This window comes from Coloeus monedula (assembly GCF_965178545.1).
Source record: "Coloeus monedula genome assembly, chromosome: 28".
Taxonomy (NCBI): domain Eukaryota; kingdom Metazoa; phylum Chordata; class Aves; order Passeriformes; family Corvidae; genus Coloeus; species Coloeus monedula.
This window is the reverse complement of record NC_138808.1, coordinates 1,042,631-1,061,688: the sequence shown is the minus strand read 5'-3', so window position 1 is coordinate 1,061,688 and position 19,058 is coordinate 1,042,631. Positions and strand designations below refer to the sequence as shown.

The 19,058-nt window shown below is 49.7% G+C and overlaps 1 protein-coding gene across 1 annotated transcript in view; it reads left to right on the top strand.

The window, feature by feature from the left end:
- UNC5D (unc-5 netrin receptor D) overlaps nt 1-19,058 on the top strand; it is a gene marked incomplete at both ends in the record, with an annotated part of 84,803 nt that overhangs the window by 27,668 nt on the left and 38,077 nt on the right. The window contains 3 exons of the mRNA XM_082298375.1: nt 9,409-9,627; nt 14,835-14,978; nt 17,608-17,711. Of these exons, the coding sequence (XP_082154501.1) occupies nt 9,409-9,627; nt 14,835-14,978; nt 17,608-17,711 (467 nt within the window). The remainder of the gene's footprint in view (nt 1-9,408; nt 9,628-14,834; nt 14,979-17,607; nt 17,712-19,058) is intronic.

The window sequence follows — 19,058 nt, the reverse complement described above, 5'->3', positions numbered from 1 at the left end:
GTTCAGCCTGTGGGTTGCATTACAGGGAGCGATGCTGCTTCACCAGCTAGCAGCCTCCACTTCCAAATTGGAATATTCCCGCTCCTAATGGCACGAAAACGCCTGCAAATGGGTGCTTGTTCAACATAAAAATTACCAGCAATTTGGGGATAAGTTATGGAGGATGTAATGCCTTGTATTACAAGGAGTGTGGTTCAGGAAAATTGAAGTGTGAATTGGAATCTGAAGGGGCGGCTTTGTTCTCTGCCAGGAGTTCAGTCCTGACCAAGACCTGAGGAAAATCGCTGCCCTTCCTTCCCCAGAGCCTTTTATCTGCTGGAAAAGCTGTTTGGGTCGTGGTGTTCCCTTCCCCACGCAGAAAAGAAATAGGGGTTGTTAACTGAGCAGTAGCTGGGGAGATTCTGATTTTGTGGAGTCCAGAAAAAAGGAAAAGTGAAAATATTCCTTTAAAAATCAACCCAAAATCTCGCTCTCAAAGTTTCTTCCAGTCTTAGGGGATGAACGAGGTGTTCTCAGGTGCTGGTTCACCCTTCCTGAAATGCTGAAGCAAAGGGGGCCGGTGTTCCCTGACCCCACAGGCAGGAATTTTTCCCATCAGTAAATGCTGGAGATCCCAGAGCTGGTGACACCTGCAGGCCCCTTTGTGGAGATCTGGAAAATTCCATAGAATTTCGTAACATTTGTAAAAACATTTGTCATAAAAGCCTTGTAGAGATTCTGCAAAAGATCAGAAACTGCAATATTGAGTAAAATTGCTCGAAACCAGGCTGAAAATGGGGAAATTCATGGAGGAGGCAGCTGGGACACTGGGGAGGGCTTTGGTTTGAGGGGAGGGAGGGGAAGGGTGGGTGAGTTTGGGTTCTCCAAGGTGTGCCTGTGGCGGCGTGGGGATCTCAGTGCAGGGAATGCGGCTGGGAAACGAGGATCCTTTGGAATCCAGATCCCGCCGTGCGTGTTTGCAGCACGAGTTCCTCTGCAGAGCCAGCAGCTGTAAATCTGCCGGGTCTTTAACATGACAAAAGCAGCCCCAGCCTAAAATGCCCTTCTCCGTGAGAAGCAGCATGGAGCAGGATATGGAAAAGATTTCTCACAAAGTAGCTTGTGATTCAGATGGAAAATGTCAGGTTTTGAAAATTATTAATCTTTGTGCTGCACAAAACTGTCAGCTGTAGGGGCGTTCGGTGTGGGAGGTTCCTGCGGGAGAGCATTTCCAAATGGGGGCTTTTTTGGGGCTGTTTTTCTCTTTCCCTTTGTTTTTTCGGGGATTCTTTTGTTCCTTCCCCCACGGGGGGCTGAGTAAACAGGCAGCTGAAGCTCCCGATCGGGGCAGCAGCAGAAGTGACAGGGAAGGGAGGTGAGGTGGTGACAGCAGAGTCAGAGGAGTGTCACCACCCCGGGCTCTGATTCACTGGGAGGGAAATGGAGCGGGGGGGGGGATAACGGGGAATGAGTTAAGAGACGGGTAAACAACTGCCTGGGGGATGGTTCTGGGCAGATCCCTCACAGAAATGGGATTGGGGTGGGGGATGCTGCCCCAGCCCTGAGCTGGGCACGTCCCAGGCGGGTCTGGCCTGCTCACCCCGGCAGGGTCTGGAGGGGCTCAGCACACTCTGGGCTGGCTTCAGCCAGGGAAAAAGGGGGGAAAGTTCCAGGAAAGGCCCGTGGGAGGAAGCCCTGACTGTGAGGGTGTCCCAGGGAGATCGGGAGCAGGCAGTGAGGTTTTCTCTCCCTTCCAAACCAGGGGCAGCTCTTGGGGATGGTGGGGTCGGCTTGGCTTGGCTTTGCTGTCCCGTTTCATGTGGGACATCTTTGCTTTCGTTGCTTTATCCAAAGTTACTTGATTGGAAAGGGACGAGTGAAAGAAGAATTGCAAAATATTCCCTTATCCAAACAATTAACACCCCAGAAGTCTGATCATGTCCTAGTGCAGAAAACAGCTGCTGGGAGCTCCAGTAACAGAAACAAATCCAAATGCTTCACAGGTCTGGACCAATATTACAGTGCCGGGATGCTTCACTGGTTAATTTTAACTGCATGGAGGCCGTGTTTTGGGAGCTATTTGCAGCTGAATACCCTGAAAAAGCACAAAATGAGCAGCCAGAGCAGGCTGGTCCCTGCGTGTGGAACCCAAAACCGCTCCAGTGCCCAGAGCACAGCTCCCCTTCCTTGGTTTGCCGTGTTCAGCTGCTGCAGTCACGATGTTAAAATATTCCTTAAGTGCCACTTGTTGCTCTGATGGAGTTTACAGAGAACTAAAAATCTGGAGCTCACCCTCTCTGCATGTGTAGAAAACATCAGTTAATTGGATCTTTCCTGTAGTAAGGGACACTGGGTACTTCAAAAGCTGGACAGAAATCCCAAATTGGTTTTGTAAGAAAAAACATTATAAAATTTTACATCCCAAACTGCGTTGTTTAACTGCAGATAAAGTTTGTTTCCCCAATCACAATGAAATAAAATTACAGAATATGAAGATCCATCATTAAATTTAATTTGTGCAAAGTGCAGCAAGGACTGGAAATGCCTGAAAATACAGCTAATACATGATATTACAGGAATTTGGGGAATCTGGTATTCTTCACCTCTAAACTCATATTTGAATTGGGCACTGTATGTTGGAATTACGTCTATTAATACTTAATGGTCCCAATTTTCTCAGCAAGTCGGAGTTACCTGAAGGAGCAGAAAGAGCTGCAGCACTCCTCAGTCCAGTTTTAATGAGCTCATCAGGGATTTAAGGCTCAGTTGTTGAGAATTGCACTGTGATGTCTTACTCGGCCACTGAGTGTCCCTAAATTGTAATTTCATCATTTACTATCGCCGTGGTCTCAAGCTCTCAGCATTGGAATAAAGGCCCCGTTTCTGGAGCTTGGTTTCTCACTCAGCCTGCATGAAATGAAGCTGAGTTTCTCTCTGAGCTCCTGTTGTGGGGGTTTTTTTCCAAATGAGCATTTCCACATCGTTGTCTCAGTAATTAAGGTTAACTGAACCCACGTCTCATCAGAGACACAGCTCTGGGAGCAAGGCAGGAATCCACATGAGCAGGTGAAACATGACATTTTTAGAAGCAGAGGAGTTAATCTGGGGAGTCCCCTCCTTCCCTCGTTCATCCATTTCTCCTGGAAGCTGCGGTTGTCCGCGCTGGGCAGGGGGCTGTGGTTTGATTTCAGCCTGGGAGGAGGCTCGGGGTGAACTCTGTGCTCTGCAGCCGCTCTGCTGGGCAATAAATGGGATTTTTGATGGTTCTGGACAGAAATGCTCCATTCAGGGCTCCTGGGGAGGAATTGTTAGGTCATTCATTGAGCGGCAGAGCAGTGTCTCCAGGAGAAGGGGCAGGGCACGGTCCTCACTGGTGTCACTTTGGACACTGAGGGGCTGTGCTGGAGCTGCTGGGTGGTCCCTGAGGGATGGAGCCTCCTCTTGCCTCTGTTCCTGCTTCTGGATCTCCCCTGGCAGCGATCACAGCCCCTGATCCATCCAGGACAGCCCCTGGCTCTCATTTCCTTGGTACCTTTATACATAAATCTAAACTAATCCCAGGAGGGCAGTGATTCACGGCTCATTCCCCATTCCCCGTGTGTGGAACCGGCTCTGGCTAAAAACAGGGATCTGTGGGAGGGGAAGTTCCTTTTGTGCTGGGAATTGTCCTGGTGCAATCGGAAAGTGGCGATTCCAGCCCCCCAGTCCCCGTTTTCCAGGCTGTAATTCCCTCCTGGCAGGGGCTGATGGTGGAGTTTGATGCTCAGCAAGGTCACTGTGCTCAGGAGAAGTTTGAGACTCCTCACACACCCTGTGCTGGGGGATTTTTAGTTACAGATCCATTTGTTTGGGATGCTGGAGAATCCTTTTCCTTTTAAAGATTTATATTGCTTGCATGCTGCTCAAAGAAAAAAAAAATCTAGATTGTTAAATAAATGTATGAACGGGTAAAAGATTCTTCAAGTTCGTAACCCCCTTAATATTTAATAAATGCAATATATCATTTTTATAAATATGTATAGCTCGGATATAAATAAATTTAGGATCCAGAAGGGATTACAGTGGGATGCACATTCATCTCTGTGGCACAGGAAGGGCCAGGAATGTTTTATCAACAAATTAATCCTTGCTGGGGAAAATAAATGCCCTCCCCTGCTGCAGCCTGGGACGGGGTGGTTGGTGGAAATTCCTTTAATGAATTCCATGGGACTGGAAGTGCAGCCCTGCATGGAGCTCCAGAGTAATTCTGGCAGAGTCAGAGGAGAATGAAGGCTGGAATTTGTGGGTAAAGGTGGGATAATTTAAACTTCCCTCTATTTTACAGAAATAAAGGTGTGAGTGAGTGGTGCCTCTGCCAGGGGCACAGGGATTGAGCAAGGACTTGGGAGCTTTGGGAGTGGAGACTGGAAAGAAGGAGAAGGGAGGACTGGGAAAATGGCCTCACTCGGGGGCAGAAAAGCCTTTCCAGAGGAGCAGTTCTGTGTGTGTGACAGAGCAGCCACAGCCCCGTTCCGGTGACACCCGGGGCCTCTGTTGGTGCCACTCTCAGGCGGGCTCTGTGTGAGGAGCGATTTGGGTGACAACGTCGGTGCTGCTGGTGGTGAGAAGCTGGGGCGAAAAGGGGCTGTGGGGGAAAAAGTGCCAGAAATGGGAGTTCTGGGGGGACAGAGCTTTTCTGCTCCATGAGGGACCCTGGGTGTGCTCCTGGCAGGGAGAGGAGGAGCTGGCCAAGCCTTGGCTTCCCTTCCAGGGACAGAGGAGAGTCCAGGCTGTGGCAGGGGCTGCTCCCAGCTCATCTGTCCCTCTCAGACAGCCCCACCCCTGATTCCAGGCAGTGTTTGTCCCCTTCCCTTCCCCACAGTCACTTCCAGGCTGGCTCTTGAGCCACAGGGAATGGAGGGAATGTCCCCAGGTGTGCTCAATCCATGCTCCCAGCTGGAGGAGCCCAGGTGCAGAGGTGGCAGTCTCGAGTGGCAGCCCCAGTGGGTGTCTCACCCTGTGCACCCGGCAGGAGAAATGAGATTTTTAACACCCAGATAAGCGGGGTTCGTTTGCGCCTGAAGATTCCCAGCACGCTGCTTGCGCCTGATGATATCCCAGATTTATTTCCACAACTTATTGCACATTCATTTTTTGGAGTTTCCATTGCGAAAAATTGCCGGGAGGGATGGATTTTGTCTTCCTCAGCTGGCAGAACAATTTTCCACCTGTCGCCCAAATATTTGATGGGAAGGATTATGGCAGAGCCGCTGGAAGTTTATACTTTATATCCATGGGAAGTGGGAGGGTCTGGAGAAGTTAATGCAGATATCAGGGGCTGGATTGCCGAGATGGAGCTGCAGCACTTGTGAGTCCCAGCGTGGGCTGGGAACTGGGGAGAGACTGACGGAAGCACAGGAATGAGCTGGGCTGGGTGCTGGGGTTTTACAGAATCCCTGGCTCCCCACCAGGGCTCCATGGACGTGCTGGGTTTATTGGGAGTTCATTGATTCCTTACGGGGTTCATGGGTTTATTGAATGTTCATTGGTTTATTGAGGGTTCGCCGATTTACTGAGGGTTCATTGGTTTATTGAGGGTTCATTGGTTTATTGAGGGTTCATTAATTTATTGAGGATTTATTGATTAATTGAGGGTTCATTAAATTATTGAGGGTTTATTGATTAATTGAGGTGTTCATTGGTTTATTGAGGGTTCACTGATTCATTGAGGGGTTCATTGGTTGTTGATAGTTCATTGATTAATTGAGGGCTTTTTGATTAATTGAGGGCCTCATTGGTTTATTGAGGAGTTCACTGGTTTATTGAGGGTTCACTGATACATTGAGGGTTTATTGATTTATTATGGGGTTCATTGATTTATTGAGGGTTCACTGACTTACTGAGAGTTCACTGATTTATTGAAGGATTCACTGATATATTGAGGGGTCTTCCTTGTAGGGAAAATGTCACTATGCAGTAAAAAATCCACTGTATTATTGGGCAAAGGCATTTAAAGTTCATTAATGAAACCAAATCTGGCTTTTTGCTGTACAGCAGCCAGGAAAAAAATTCAAGAATCCTGCTAAAAGCATTAAAGAACTAGGAATAAATGGAGATGAGCAAGCTGGTGTGGTGGAAGATTCCCTGCCCGTGGCAGGGGTGGAATGGGATGAGCTGGGAGGTCCCGGTGGAGTGGGGCTCCTCAGGATTTGGTTCTGTGTCTCCCAGTCTCTCCTGTGGCTCTCCTGTGCTCAGTCCTTGCTAAATACCCTGTCCTGGGCCACCAGCAAATCCCTGAGCCAGGGGAAACAACAAAGGCTTTAAAGGATTCCACGTGGGCAACAAAATCTGCCATTTCCATCAATTTCTGAGCGACTTCCAAAAAACGCACTTTGCGTGGGGGCCGGGGTCATCTGATTAAGCAAATGTAGGCAAATCTCACCGAGTTGCTTCTCTGACTGAATAATGACTCAAATTTCATCATGGAAACCGTTCCAGGCAGGAGGAAATTCTCTATTCTGGAACAGGCTTTTTATTTTTCCATCCCCTGACTTCCCTGGCAAGCTGAGCACACGAGGGAAAGGCACTTGACTTTATTTGGTGCTGGAGGAAATCCTGGCCCCAGGGGGTTAAAGTCCAGCAGGAATCAGAGGTGTTGGATAGGTGGAAGGGGAGGAATGTGAATATTTGGAATATTGGCCGTCTCCAGTTGTGTTTCTGCTCCTGAATGGGCCTGTCCCAAGGAGGGGTTGGGATGTTCAGCTGGGAAAAGACTTTTTCCTTCTGGATTGGGGGCAGAAAACGTCCAAACCAGCAGGAAATAACCCAGTGCTGCTGCCAGGATTTGTAAATTCAGGGGGCTTGGGAAGAGGAGGCCAAGGGGGAGGAATTCCTGAGCAGGACAAGGAGGTTGGAGGGAACTGGGATTGGTTTTATGAGGGAATGGCCCCTGAATGGAGGAATTGCTTCAGGGCAGTCAGAGAAATCAGGAAAAACCCAAACCCCCAGGCAGAGAGGGAAAGCAGCTCCCTCTGCTCCCGGGGCTGCAGGGTCAGAGGGGGGAAGTCAGCCCCGTCTGGGACTTTTAGAGCTCTGTTTTTCTGGTACCACCAAAGTGTAAAACGGGTTGTGTTTAGAAACCTGGGAAAAGTCCTTGCACAATTTATTGTCGGATTTGTTTGCATTTATCATTATTTACGTGGCTTGTTGGGGGCACTTCTAACTTTTGGGGTTTTTTTAATATAGAAAGATAATGCTGCCGACTTTAAATAATTCATAATTTGAAAAAAAAAGTTCAGAACTCACAGTTTTTCATTGGTTTAACATCTCATTTTAACATCTAAATTACCCTAATCAGTTTTGAAATATTGACTCATCCCTGTCTGCTGCTGTCCACATTTCCTAATATGCTCTGACAACAGCAGTGTGTTTATTCCAGAGAAGAATTTAATGTTTGTTCCTGACTTTTTTTTTCCCCCTCCTTTCTTTCTCATTTCTATTATTGTCATAAAAAGATTTAAAGTCCCTTTTGGCCTCGTGTGCAGAGCATAAAACACAAAACCCTTCCTGAAAGGTAATTTTCCAGGAATGAAAAGCACAAGAATTGTGTGTCAGGCTTTGCTCCTCTGTCATTTGCTGCTGCTACAAAACAGCTTTTTTTTGTGTAGCTCTGAAGGGCCTGAATCCCAAAACCTGACAAGGAAAACCTCGGGGATTTGCAGTCAGCCCCTGGGAAAGTTCCAGCAGCTTCCAGGGGAATTTGAATTCGAGTGAGGGCACAACAAAGGTGATCACAGAGGGAGAGGCATTAAGGCAAAATTCTGAGTATTAAGGGCACTTTGGGAGAGGCTTTGCTCTGCTCAGCAGCTCCTGCAGGTAAATGGGTAAAATGTTATTTATTCGGGAATGTTGTGCTGATTCCACCTGGAGCGTGAACGTCCCGCAGAAAGCAATGCCTGGCTGAGGGGACGGGAAGCCATTCCTGCTTGTGTGTGCTGGCGCCTTGGCTGGCTGGACTTTCAAAGGAAAACGATGAAGATGCTCCTGGATTTACCTGGTCATGTGAAAGGATTTCCTTGGGAGGGAGCCATTCCCAGCCCCAAAAGCTCCCTGACACCCCACAAAAAGCCAGACCACACAATCCAGACACGACCTGCTGGGAAAAATTCGCCCTGGATTTCCTCCTCCGTGCCTTGCCCTAAATAGCAAATTCAGTGGAATGGCGCAGGGTCAGGGGAAGTTCTCCAGCTGGGTGATCCTTGTGGGCTCAGCTGCTGCTCTCCCTGCGCACGGGGGGTACTGCTGCCTTGTGGAGCCTTGACGGGAGCCTGGGATTTCCCAAGCCCCTCTGAAATCTCATCGTGACGTTTTTTGTTATTTCCCGTAAAGCTGGGATTTAATAAAGCCTGCAGGGACGCGGCGTTACTGGAGATTGACAGGATGGAAATGGGCGTCAGCGTTCAGGAGTAGAGCGCTGAAAGTTCTGATAATATTTTATAAAGCACCCCGAGAAGGGGTTTAAAGCACGGAACTCGTTTGAAGGTGGCTGTGATTTCCCAGCACAGCTCGGGGAGTGTTTGCACACACAGAGCTCCGTGCTGAGGGACAGCTACCTGGATTTAACAGAAATAAAACAACGTTCTCATCATTCTGTCATCTCCCAGACACGGGAAGGGCTCAGTTTTCCTTCACAGCACCACAACTTCCCTCTCATCTGCCTTAATTTCATTGCTTTGGGTTCAGTCAGATCTCTCGTGCCCTCAGCTACTTCCTCTCTCATCCCGGGCTCCCTTCATCCTCACACGTCTCCTCTGTTATCCAGACTGGGTGTGCTCAGTGCTCTCTGATCTTCCTTCAGAAATCAATCCCCTTCCCACTTAGATTTGTTGCTTTCCTCTGAATTTTCGCCAAAAACCGACGGAGTACTGAAATAAATTCCAGCATTGCCGGAGATCAATGGGAATTTCCTGGGTTTGACAGGAGCGACGAGGATTTGACTGGATGGGAGTTGTTAGAAAGGCAGAGCCTCTCTTCCAGAGCCTCTGGAGTTCAGGAACTGAGGCACCCAGGCTCATCCCCTGCTGGAGGAGTGCCCTTGGCCCCTGATGGCAGCTGAGGATCAGAATTCTGAGAGCATGCGTAGAAGTGGTGAAAACTTCTACGTTCACACCCTGCAGGTTCTGAACCCTCAGTTCCCCACCTGTGGGGCAGTTTTTGGATGGTTTTGATGCTGTTTTGTGTTTGACAGTCCTTACACTTCAGTTATTTGATTTCTTTCCTCTGTGTGTGTGTCCTTGCAAAGCCCAGCCTGGCAGCCACTGAGCTCTGCAGGTGCTCCCGGGGTAAAACCGATCTTAAATAAGACCCAAAGTGGATTTTTCACTCCAGCAACAAAACGAGACGGTGGAAAAAAACATGAAAAATGCGAATTTTCCTGTCGATGCCTTTCAGGAAATGAAAACAGCGAGTCCCTGCCCGAGTCCATTCCCTCTGCCCCGGGGACTCTGCCCCATTTCCTGGAGGAGCCGGACGATTCCTACATCATCAAGAGCAACCCCATCGTGCTGCGCTGCAGGGCCGTGCCCGCCATGCAGATCTTCTTCAAGTGCAACGGGGAGTGGGTGCACCAGAACGAGCACGTGTCCCACGAGAGCCTGGACGAGGCCACAGGTGAGCCAGGAGCCGTGTCCGGGATAGATCCCTAACCCTAACCCTGACCCTGACCCTGACCCTGACCCTAACCCTGACCCTAACCCTAACCCTGACCCTGACCCTGACCCTGATCCTGACCCTAACCCTAACCCTAACCCTAACCCTGACCCTAACCCTAACCCTAACCCTGACCCTGATCCTGACCCTAACCCTGACCCTGACCCTAACCCTGACCCTAACCCTAACCCTAACCCTAACCCTGACCCTAACCCTAACCCTAACCCTGACCCTGATCCTGACCCTAACCCTAACCCTAACCCTGACCCCAAACTTAACCCTGACCCTGACCCTAACCCTAAACCTAACCCTGACCCTAACCCTGACCCTAACCCTGACCCTAAACCTAACCCTGACCCTAACCCTGACCCTAACCCTGACCCTAACCCTAACCCTAACCCTAACCCTGACCCTGATCCTGACCCTAACCCTAACCCTAACCCTGACCCCAAACTTAACCCTGACCCTGACCCTAACCCTAAACCTAACCCTGACCCTAACCCTGACCCTAACCCTGACCCTAAACCTAACCCTGACCCTAACCCTGACCCTAACCCTGACCCTAACCCTGACCCTAACCTTAACCCTGACCCTGACCCTAACCCTGACCCTGACCCTGACCCTGACCCTGACCCTGACCCTGACCCTGACCACCCCAGGGAGCTCTGCAGGGAACTGGGGTTCCTCTGTTTCAATTTGTAGCAGGAGCTGGAAATAGGGAAACTCCAGTTCTTATGGGATTCCTGCTGGGTTGAGCCCCGGAGTTGCCCCCAGCCAGGGCAGACTCTGGGGTGGGAATAACCCAACCAGGAGAGATCCACCGTGTCCAGCGCGTGTGGAAGAGAAGAAAATGAGAAGGGAGAGATTTGGGAGTGGTCAGATGTGATCAGCTCCAAGCAGTGCCTGTATCTTTTGTCATTTAGCAGCATCCTGATAAGTATTGCACACCAATTTAATGCTGTGCTCCACAATGCTGGGTGTTATTGCTTTTCTCCCCTCTCCAATCCCAGCATTGCTAGGCAACCCCCAGCCTTGGCAGGAGCTCTGTGTGTACAACACCTTCTCCAGCAACACAAGAAATCCCTTTTTTAGAGGCAAAAATGCCATTTAAAAAGAAGTTGCACCTCCTAAAGTAGTGCTTGGCATTCTTTTGAAGTGACACATTCTGAAGAAATTTCGTATTAGAGGGGTTTTTTTTATAAATGCTAATCTGAATGAATTTTAATTTTTTACAGTTACCTTTTCAGAAATAATTTAATAGGCATAACCTTTACTTCTAAAGGCCCTGCTGAATCAATATGGGAGAAATGTCATCCCTAAAAGCTTTCCTTCCATATGGTTACAGAAAATCTCTCTGTGAGTGCTGCAATTATGTTTTCTAAGCTTTGGGTTAATAACAGAATAAACCAAGATTGGTAACAGGAGGTTAAGGTTGAGGTTTGAGACTCAGAGGAACAGGGTTGGGATCACGGAATGGTTTGGGTTCGGAGAAACCTTAAAATCCACCCAGTTCCAGCCCTTGCCACGGGCAGGGACACATCTCGTGGCCACACAAACGCTGCAGGGTCGGCTTTATTAGCCCAGGGGTGGAGGTGCCCCAAAGGTCAGGACCCCAAAAACCAGCGTGGTGCAGGCAGGGCAGGGTCCAGGTGTTCCCAAAGTGCCAGAGTGGGCCTCAGAATGGGCACAAAAATGCAGGGAGAGGCAGCACTGAAGGGAATTCTCTCACCATGATCCGTACCCACAGCCAGGAATTAGTTTGGAACTCCTCCTCAGCCTTCAGTGAGCAGCAGCCTGTTGGGGTTTTTGGCATTAATGTGCAATGCCCTCATTTCTGGAGTCCAGTCTGGGGCATAACCGAGTCTGTTCCCAAGCACAGCGCGGGTCCCGCTGCCCTGGGGGCTCCAGCTGGGAACAACTGCACCGGGATTTGTGCCAAAAATTGGGCTTTTGGTTAAAGGGGGTGTTCCAGGGCCTCACTGCACTGAAGGGCTCCGTGCCTCTCCATCCTTCCAGTGCTTGTGTGGGATTGAAATTCCAAGAGGATGTGAGGAAGTGGTGAAAAATAGCAACCAGAACCCCAGACCGGAGCAGATTTGGTGCTGGATGAAGGGAATGTGTCTGAGCACCTGTGTGGGTTCCTGGCAGAGGGGCTGCAGTGCCACTCGGGGGTGTCCCAAGGCAGGGTGTGCCCTGTCACCCTGATGAACACAGAGCCCCATTTTTCATAATTTTGGTTTTATGGCAGGGGAATAAAAACCTCAGAGTAGCCCAGGAGTGTCTGTGAGCCCGTGGGGCAGCAGCAGGAGAGGGAGGGTTTTGCAGGACACTGCTGCTGCCTGGGAACGTCTGGAAGGCTTTGCCTGAACTGTCCCTGTGGTGGTTTCGCTGCCCTGCCTCTGCTTTTCCTGTTTATTCCCAAACGTGGCAGAGCAGGGACTTTGTTCTCATCAAGGGAGAGCCGAGCTCGTGAACGCTGCTGTGATGGAAGTGTGATAGTGAGGGGCTGGTGAATCCCCTCGGCTGCATTTCCTGCACGCTGCCCTGGGCACTCCAGAACCTGCACAGGTATTTCAGGTCGGCGTTTCAGCAGAGGCTCGCAGAGTTTCCTTGTCTGATAACTGGAAGGATTACAGCAATAACTGCTGTCAGTGTTTTTCTCATTTAAACAAATAAAGCTGACAAATGCTGAAGTTCTCTGCAGTTCTGTTATGTTTAGTACACGGAGAGCAATTATTCATCTCCTGCCAGCGTCGGTCTGCGTGCAGCTCGAGCATCCAGCAGAGCCCATTAGCATATCAGTGCCACAGCCAGCACTTGATATTCTGCACGGCTCTACTGTAAAACAAAAGATGATGGTTCTAATTTGCACAATAATTTAAAGGGTTGGGCTCGCAGTGCTTATTAGAGTTATTGGAGTCGCAGGTAAAATGTTGCTGTTGTTTATGAGGTGCCTGGTTTTATTTGCACGGATTTTTCACCCGCTGTCACTCCCCATGAACGATTTTCCCGGCGTTTCTCGAGGTGCAGAGGGGAGGTGGATGTGTTTGCTGGTGAAATACAGGGGTGATAAATGAAGAATATTCCTCTCCTCCCAATAGGTTTGCTTTCTGTCGTTGTTCCTAAAACAAATGAAAATAGATGCACTTTCTCCATAAACAAAGCATTACTTCCCCCAAACACCCCAGGTTCTCCAGAGGTCCCGTCCAACCCCAGCAATTCCGAGATTCTGCAGTTTTGGATGCATTTATTTTGTCTATGGGTAAATTGGGAGGCCTTTAAGAGGATCTGAATTCCTACCTGGCCCGTTCTCAAAACGCTGAACTGCCAGCTTCCCCAAACCGTGTGCTCTTTGTTTGCCACATTAAATACAGGCTGATTTATAGATTAATTAAACGCCGTGTCAATGAAAGGAAGAGCCAGGCTGGAGAATATTCCGCCTTAATAAATCTGGAGCTGTAAATGCCTGAATTCACTGACGCCTGCTCAGAAATTTGCAGCACCCAGGAGCCAAGAAATGGCTTCAGCTTCTCCAAAATTCATCATCAAGTGATGATTTTTTGCTTGGTGTCAGAATCCTGTTGTTGTGAGCAGGGGCTGTGCTGGGGGAGCTCCCACACCTCTGCTTCTCTTTGCTGCTTCCCAGAATCCTCAGAGCAGCTCAGGAGCAGAGGGAGCAGGACCTGGGTGTGTGAGTGGGGTCAGCACAGCTCGGGCTAATCCAGGGAGGGTTTTCCCCTGGGGAAGCTGCTCCTTGGAGGTGGGAATGGCTGGTGGGATCCCAAACCCTCAGCCAGGGCAGCCCTGCTCTGTCAGCAGCACCCAGATCCTCTCTGAGGGAACTCACTGGAGCTTCTCTTACCTTAAACCTGAACGGATCTCTCAGCAAAACATTTTTGTGCCAGAATCCAAGTTTTTATGGCTGGCAGAGCTGGGATGGTTTTGTTGAGGGGGTGCATTTTCCTGGCAGGGTCTCTGGCAGAGCCTTTGTTCCTCAGGGTTTGTTGTCACCGTGTCAGAAAATAAAGGGAGGCTTTGTAAACAGCTTTGTTGAAAACAGCACCAACACGGGGAAAACAAAACGTAAATAAAAGCAGCCAGGTAAACTGTGTTGGTTTGTTGCAGGGGGAATAAATATTTGAGGGGCTGAAGGGATTCTTGAGACAACTTGGGGAGCTGTCAAGGGTCTGTCCCTGTCTTTGGGTTTCATTGTAAGCCAGGCTTAATGAAAAGGAGTAAAAATCCCCTTTGCCTGTTGCTGGAAAAGTATCAAATATTCTGTATTTTTTATAGAATTTAAAGCTTGTCTGAGCTTCCCCTCTCTGGAGCATCCCCAGTGAACCCCGTCCCTGCTCTTGCCAGAGGAGCACATTGACTTCCCAGTCCTTTGAGGAGCGGATGCCCAGCTGTTAATGATGCCTGAGATTAAGTGGAAGCCAATTTTTATGGAGTTCAGGTTTAGAATTCTTGCTGCTTTATAAACTCCACAGGCATGAAATACGGTGAGATTGGGTTTGCCTCCATTTCCAGTGGAGGGGAAATAACTGTCTGGGGACTGCACCGGAGGAGAGAGGAGGAAGAACAAGGAGGGACTGTTTTCTATTTTCATTTAACATTTTCCTGACTCTCTCAAATGGTTCCCAGTGCCTCTGAACCCGGGTTTGGATTGGATTTCCTCTCCCAAGGCTGTCATGCCGAGGTGGCTGCAGGTCTGGGGAATATCCCAGGGGTGCAACACCAAAGGCGTGTGAGGCTTCTGGAGGTCTGCAATTTACCTTCAGGCTCTGTCTGAGAGAAATGCTCCTGCTCTGAAGGGCCACGGTGCTCAAGGGAGGTTTTCAAGGGCACGGAAATGTCAGACTGAAAGACATTTTTATTGTGTATGATTGAATTCCAGACAAACACCCTGGGCGAAGGAGGCACCAGAGATGGGGATTCTGAGGGAGGTGTTGAGTGTTGCAAAGACCCCAGCGTCACTCCTGGGACTCAGTGCGTTATGACCTGCTCATCTTACAGAGTTTAATTAGTGGCAATTCGTTATTGTGCGAGTAATTACAGCTTTGCCCTGATGGAAAACCTTGTTTTGTTGATTAAAAGGACAGGTTTGGGTCCCCTCGGCCTCACCCCCGTTGCCTGTCCCTGCTGATCCTCTGCCTCTCCCTGCTCAGGGCTGAAGGTCCGGGAGGTTTCCATCAATGTGACGAGGCAGCAGGTGGAGGATTTCCATGGCCCGGAGGATTACTGGTGCCAGTGCGTGGCCTGGAGCCACCTGGGCACCTCCAAGAGCAGGAAGGCGTCCGTGCGCATCGCTTGTGAGTAAATCCCGCTTTTCTGGGGGGTTGAGGGGTGGGAAGGCTGGGTTTGGGGTTAAATATCCATGGAGGTGGTCAGGCACCTCTGTCTGTACAAACCCTCCCCACGGGATGCTGCAGGAACATCCCAGGAAGCCACAGGTGTCAGCAGAGGAAAAAATATCCCTCCTTTCTTGGGACAAAGCCATCCCACAGAGAGCCGAGGCTGCCACGGGAGCCCTGGCATTCCTGCAGGGCACTGAGCTGGTGTTGGTGAGAACAAATGATGGAGCTGCTGTCCATGGAGACATTTAGGGATGGGGGATGATCTTCCACTTGTGACGTCCTTGATGTGCTGTGGCATCGTCACTCAGCACCCACAGACCCTGCTGGGAGCTGCAAGAGGGGGAAATGCACCAAATGCCCCCAGAGGGACAGCAGAGACACAACCCCAAACACAGCTGTCACCGTCCAAGCCTCAGGCCGTTCTTGGAATCAGACCTGGGGTGTTCTCCTGACAGAACCAGAGCCTGACACAACCAGAGCCTGACACCAGCAGGGAATTCAGGGATTGCTTCCCCCAGTCTGTGGTGAGCCCTTTCCCGTTAACCCCCAGCTCAGGTCTCCCCTTTGCAGTCCTGGGAATCCTGCAAGGAGCTGGGAGAAATGTTCCCTGGGAGAGGAGGGCTGGAGCACAGGAGAAACCCTGAAGGGAGACTTTCCAGGGAGTGTTCCAGCACTTCTTGACAATATAAAATGGTGTCTTCTAACAGGATAAACATTAACGGGATAAAACAAACATTTGTCAGAAGTAAAAGGACGGTGTAAGGAAACCTTCATTTCATTAATGGCGGATTTTTTTTTGTTGGCTGATTCAGTCTGAATGTCTAAATACGTGTAAATTCAATTTTTTATTTCACTGCATTAACTGTCATAACACTGAGCTAATAATTCCCCTGCACTGCCGAGCTGAAAGGACCTTTATCTGAATTGAATTTTTATTGACTTTTCTCTGCACTGTGATTTCCCAGCCCCACAAAATGGCAATTTGAGCCAAGCTCAGCAGGAGCAGGAGGAGCCGTGTGCTGGGGCTTTTAAACCCCTCACTGTGGGACCAGTTCTTCTTCCCAGTGCCCCAGAGACCCCATTAACCCCACACTGCTCTGAAGAGGCTCTTCAGCTCAGCCTGGAGTGTTCTGAGGGTGCCTGGAGGCTTTGTGTGGGAGCTGAGCTCCTCTCTGCCCGCTCCTGTGCTGTTCCTGCTCAAAGCCGAGTGTTTTGATGGGAAAAGCAGCAATTCTGGGGGGCAGAGGTGAAGGGGCTCCTCAGGCACAGCAGGAGCTGCAGAGGGAACATCCTGGGCACGGATTTATGGCTTGGGGAAGACCCTGAGGAGGATCAGGGATGAGACCCTGCAGGTCCAGTCTGTGGCAGAAGCCAGAACGTCCTCACAGTGCCCCTGTGCACTGAGGAACTGGCGACTTTACTTCATCCTTTTTTTTTTTAATTTTGCACTTAAATCCCCAAGTTTCTGAATTGTGAATCGAGTCCACAGCGTTGCAGCACTTTATATTTCTCCAAAGAAGCAGGTGAGTATTTCTCTGTGATAGTGGGGAAGGCAGAGCAAACGGATCCTGCTCTGTTTTTCATCCTAATAAAGGCATTTGTAGGCACAAGCGCAGCCCGGCTGTTAATGAATGCCTTTTTAAAGAGAGCGCTGGAAAAGATATTGGTTATCTGGGGGAGAAAATCGACATTAACAAAGAGTCATGGAGAGGAGAATGCAGGCACTGAGAGCATCTTTGTGCAGCGAGCAGCTGGCTCAGATAAGTCCTCAGGCGTTCTGTAAAATATCTGGGAGCACTGGGGAGGCGCTGCAGTGCCGGGCTCTGTTTCATCAAGTGTGAGCAAGGCAGGGAGTTGAGTCAGTAAATCCCCACTGTGGAGCCTGAGACAGTGGGAAGGCGATGGGAGTTCCTAATGGAACACCTCGAGCAGCAAGGCACATTCCTGAGGCTTTGCTTTGCTTCCACAGCAAGGAGACTCCACAGATTCCTGGGCGTGTCTGGGATCCAGTGATCCCAGCTGGATCCAGCTCTCTCCGTGTCTGTTCTGGTCTGCCCAGACACCCAGAGGTGCTGCAGCAGCTCTGAGACATTTCTTAACCTCAGTTATCACCTGGGCAGCGGTGTCTGGAGTGGAGCAGTTTGTCCCCAGCATGGAACTAAGGTCACAGGTTGGACCTGATGATCTCAAAGGTCTTTTCCAACCTAGTTCATTCTGTGATTCTGTGAATTGCTCCCAGCCCCTTCCCCCCTCTCCCTGCAGCTTTCAGGGTGAGATGTGAACAGATCAGAGTTATCCGGCACTGCTCTGAGCAGGCCAGGCCTGGAGTCACTCACCCTCGGGATTCCACGTGGCTCCTGCGTTGAGCTCTCCAGTTTGGGGATGGGATGCACAGCTGGAACCTGGGCTGGGGGTTCTGGCACTGGTTGTGTCCAACACAGATGGGTTTGGAGAGCGGAGAAATGGGAATGCAGCTGGAGATGATGGGATCCAGGGATCCAGGAGGGTGGCTCAGCCTGCAGCCCCCACGGAGCTTTGGGGCAGGAATGCCAATTGTGATGAATTCTTGCATCCAACCCTGCAGATCTACGGAAGAACTTCGAGCAAGACCCCCAGGGCAAGGAGGTTCCCATCGAGGGGATGATTGTCCTGCACTGCCGGCCCCCCGAGGGTGTCCCCGCAGCCGAGGTAAGGTTTGGGATGGGGACAGGGGGCACAGGAAAAAGCTTTGGGATGGGGGAAGGATGGGGGAAGCAAAGGGCTCAGCTCCCGTGGGGTGCTGGAGGTGTTGGTCCCAGTGCTCTTCTCCCCCAGAATGCCTCAAGTGTCTTTTTTGGATTTGCTAAGTTTTCAAAAGCATGGCTTTTTATCCAAATTCTGGACTGTTTGCTGAGAAATCCTGGTTTTCAGATGGTTTTCAAGTCCTGTTCTTCCAAACCAAAAGCAGATTGTTGCTTAATTTCCCAGGAATTACTTTTCTCCTCGAAAAACAAGACAGAGAAAAAGGCAAACCTAAAAATATTACAATAAATGGTTGCTGGGGAGAGAAAATCTGCTGCAAGTAATAGTTTGGTGGGGTTTGGCTTAGCTTTAAACAGGCTTTTTGTGATGAGAGCTGGATCTTAACAGGAAAACAACAGGGATGCCTTAAAATGGCAATAACCAGGCTGCTCCTGGAGGGAGAGGTTTGAAGTCGGTCGTGTTTAAAAATCTGCTGCAGGGGCTGTAAAAAACCCAGGGAAATGTTGCATTTCTGATTGCACCCTGCAGTTCTCCCCAGCACCTTCAGGGGAGTGAGAGCAGGGATCACTCAGGAGTTGTTTCTGCCACTTAGCCCCAGTGTGGCTGGGGTTGGTAAGAATGGGAGGAAGAAAGGAAAATAAACTCCGGAGAAATGTGTGCTTTTAGTTAATGAGAAGGGTCTGGAGCAGCTGTCCCTGGAAATAAAGAGGAGAAATGCAGAGATGCCATCAGGGAGGCAGAAGTGCTAAAGGAGAGGAAAATGAGGCAGAAATGGGCTCAGTGAGTGGCTGGATTGGTATCCAGGTTTCTGGTGTGCATTACTCTGTCAGTCCAATTTCTGCTCCGACCTTCTCCTTGGCTCCATGGCATTTTCACTCGTTACCAGAAAAATGGATGTTGCATTACAGAGAATTGCCAGAATTGCTGAATGTGCGCTCTGGAAAATGGATCTGTTTTGTAGACAAAACAAACCCCCAAAGGTGTGGCTCCCAAAACAGCCTTGGTCCGTTTGAGTTTTACTGAGGATTTTAGAATTCTTTGAGCTGGCAGCTTTACATTCCCCAGTTAAACAGGGAGTCTGTCTTCCATGGAAGGTGGGAATCATGTCCAATGAAAACCTGACATTTTAATTGCTTGCTCCAGATTAACATGGAGGAGTTCCCAACAAACCCTGATTTACTGCTGTTGACAGTACAATTGTTACTGCTGCTAATAAAGCTGGTAAATCTCACCAGGTCAGGTTTGCTTTGGCCAATAAAACGTCCCATAAAGGCTCAAGCTAATTCTGGGCTC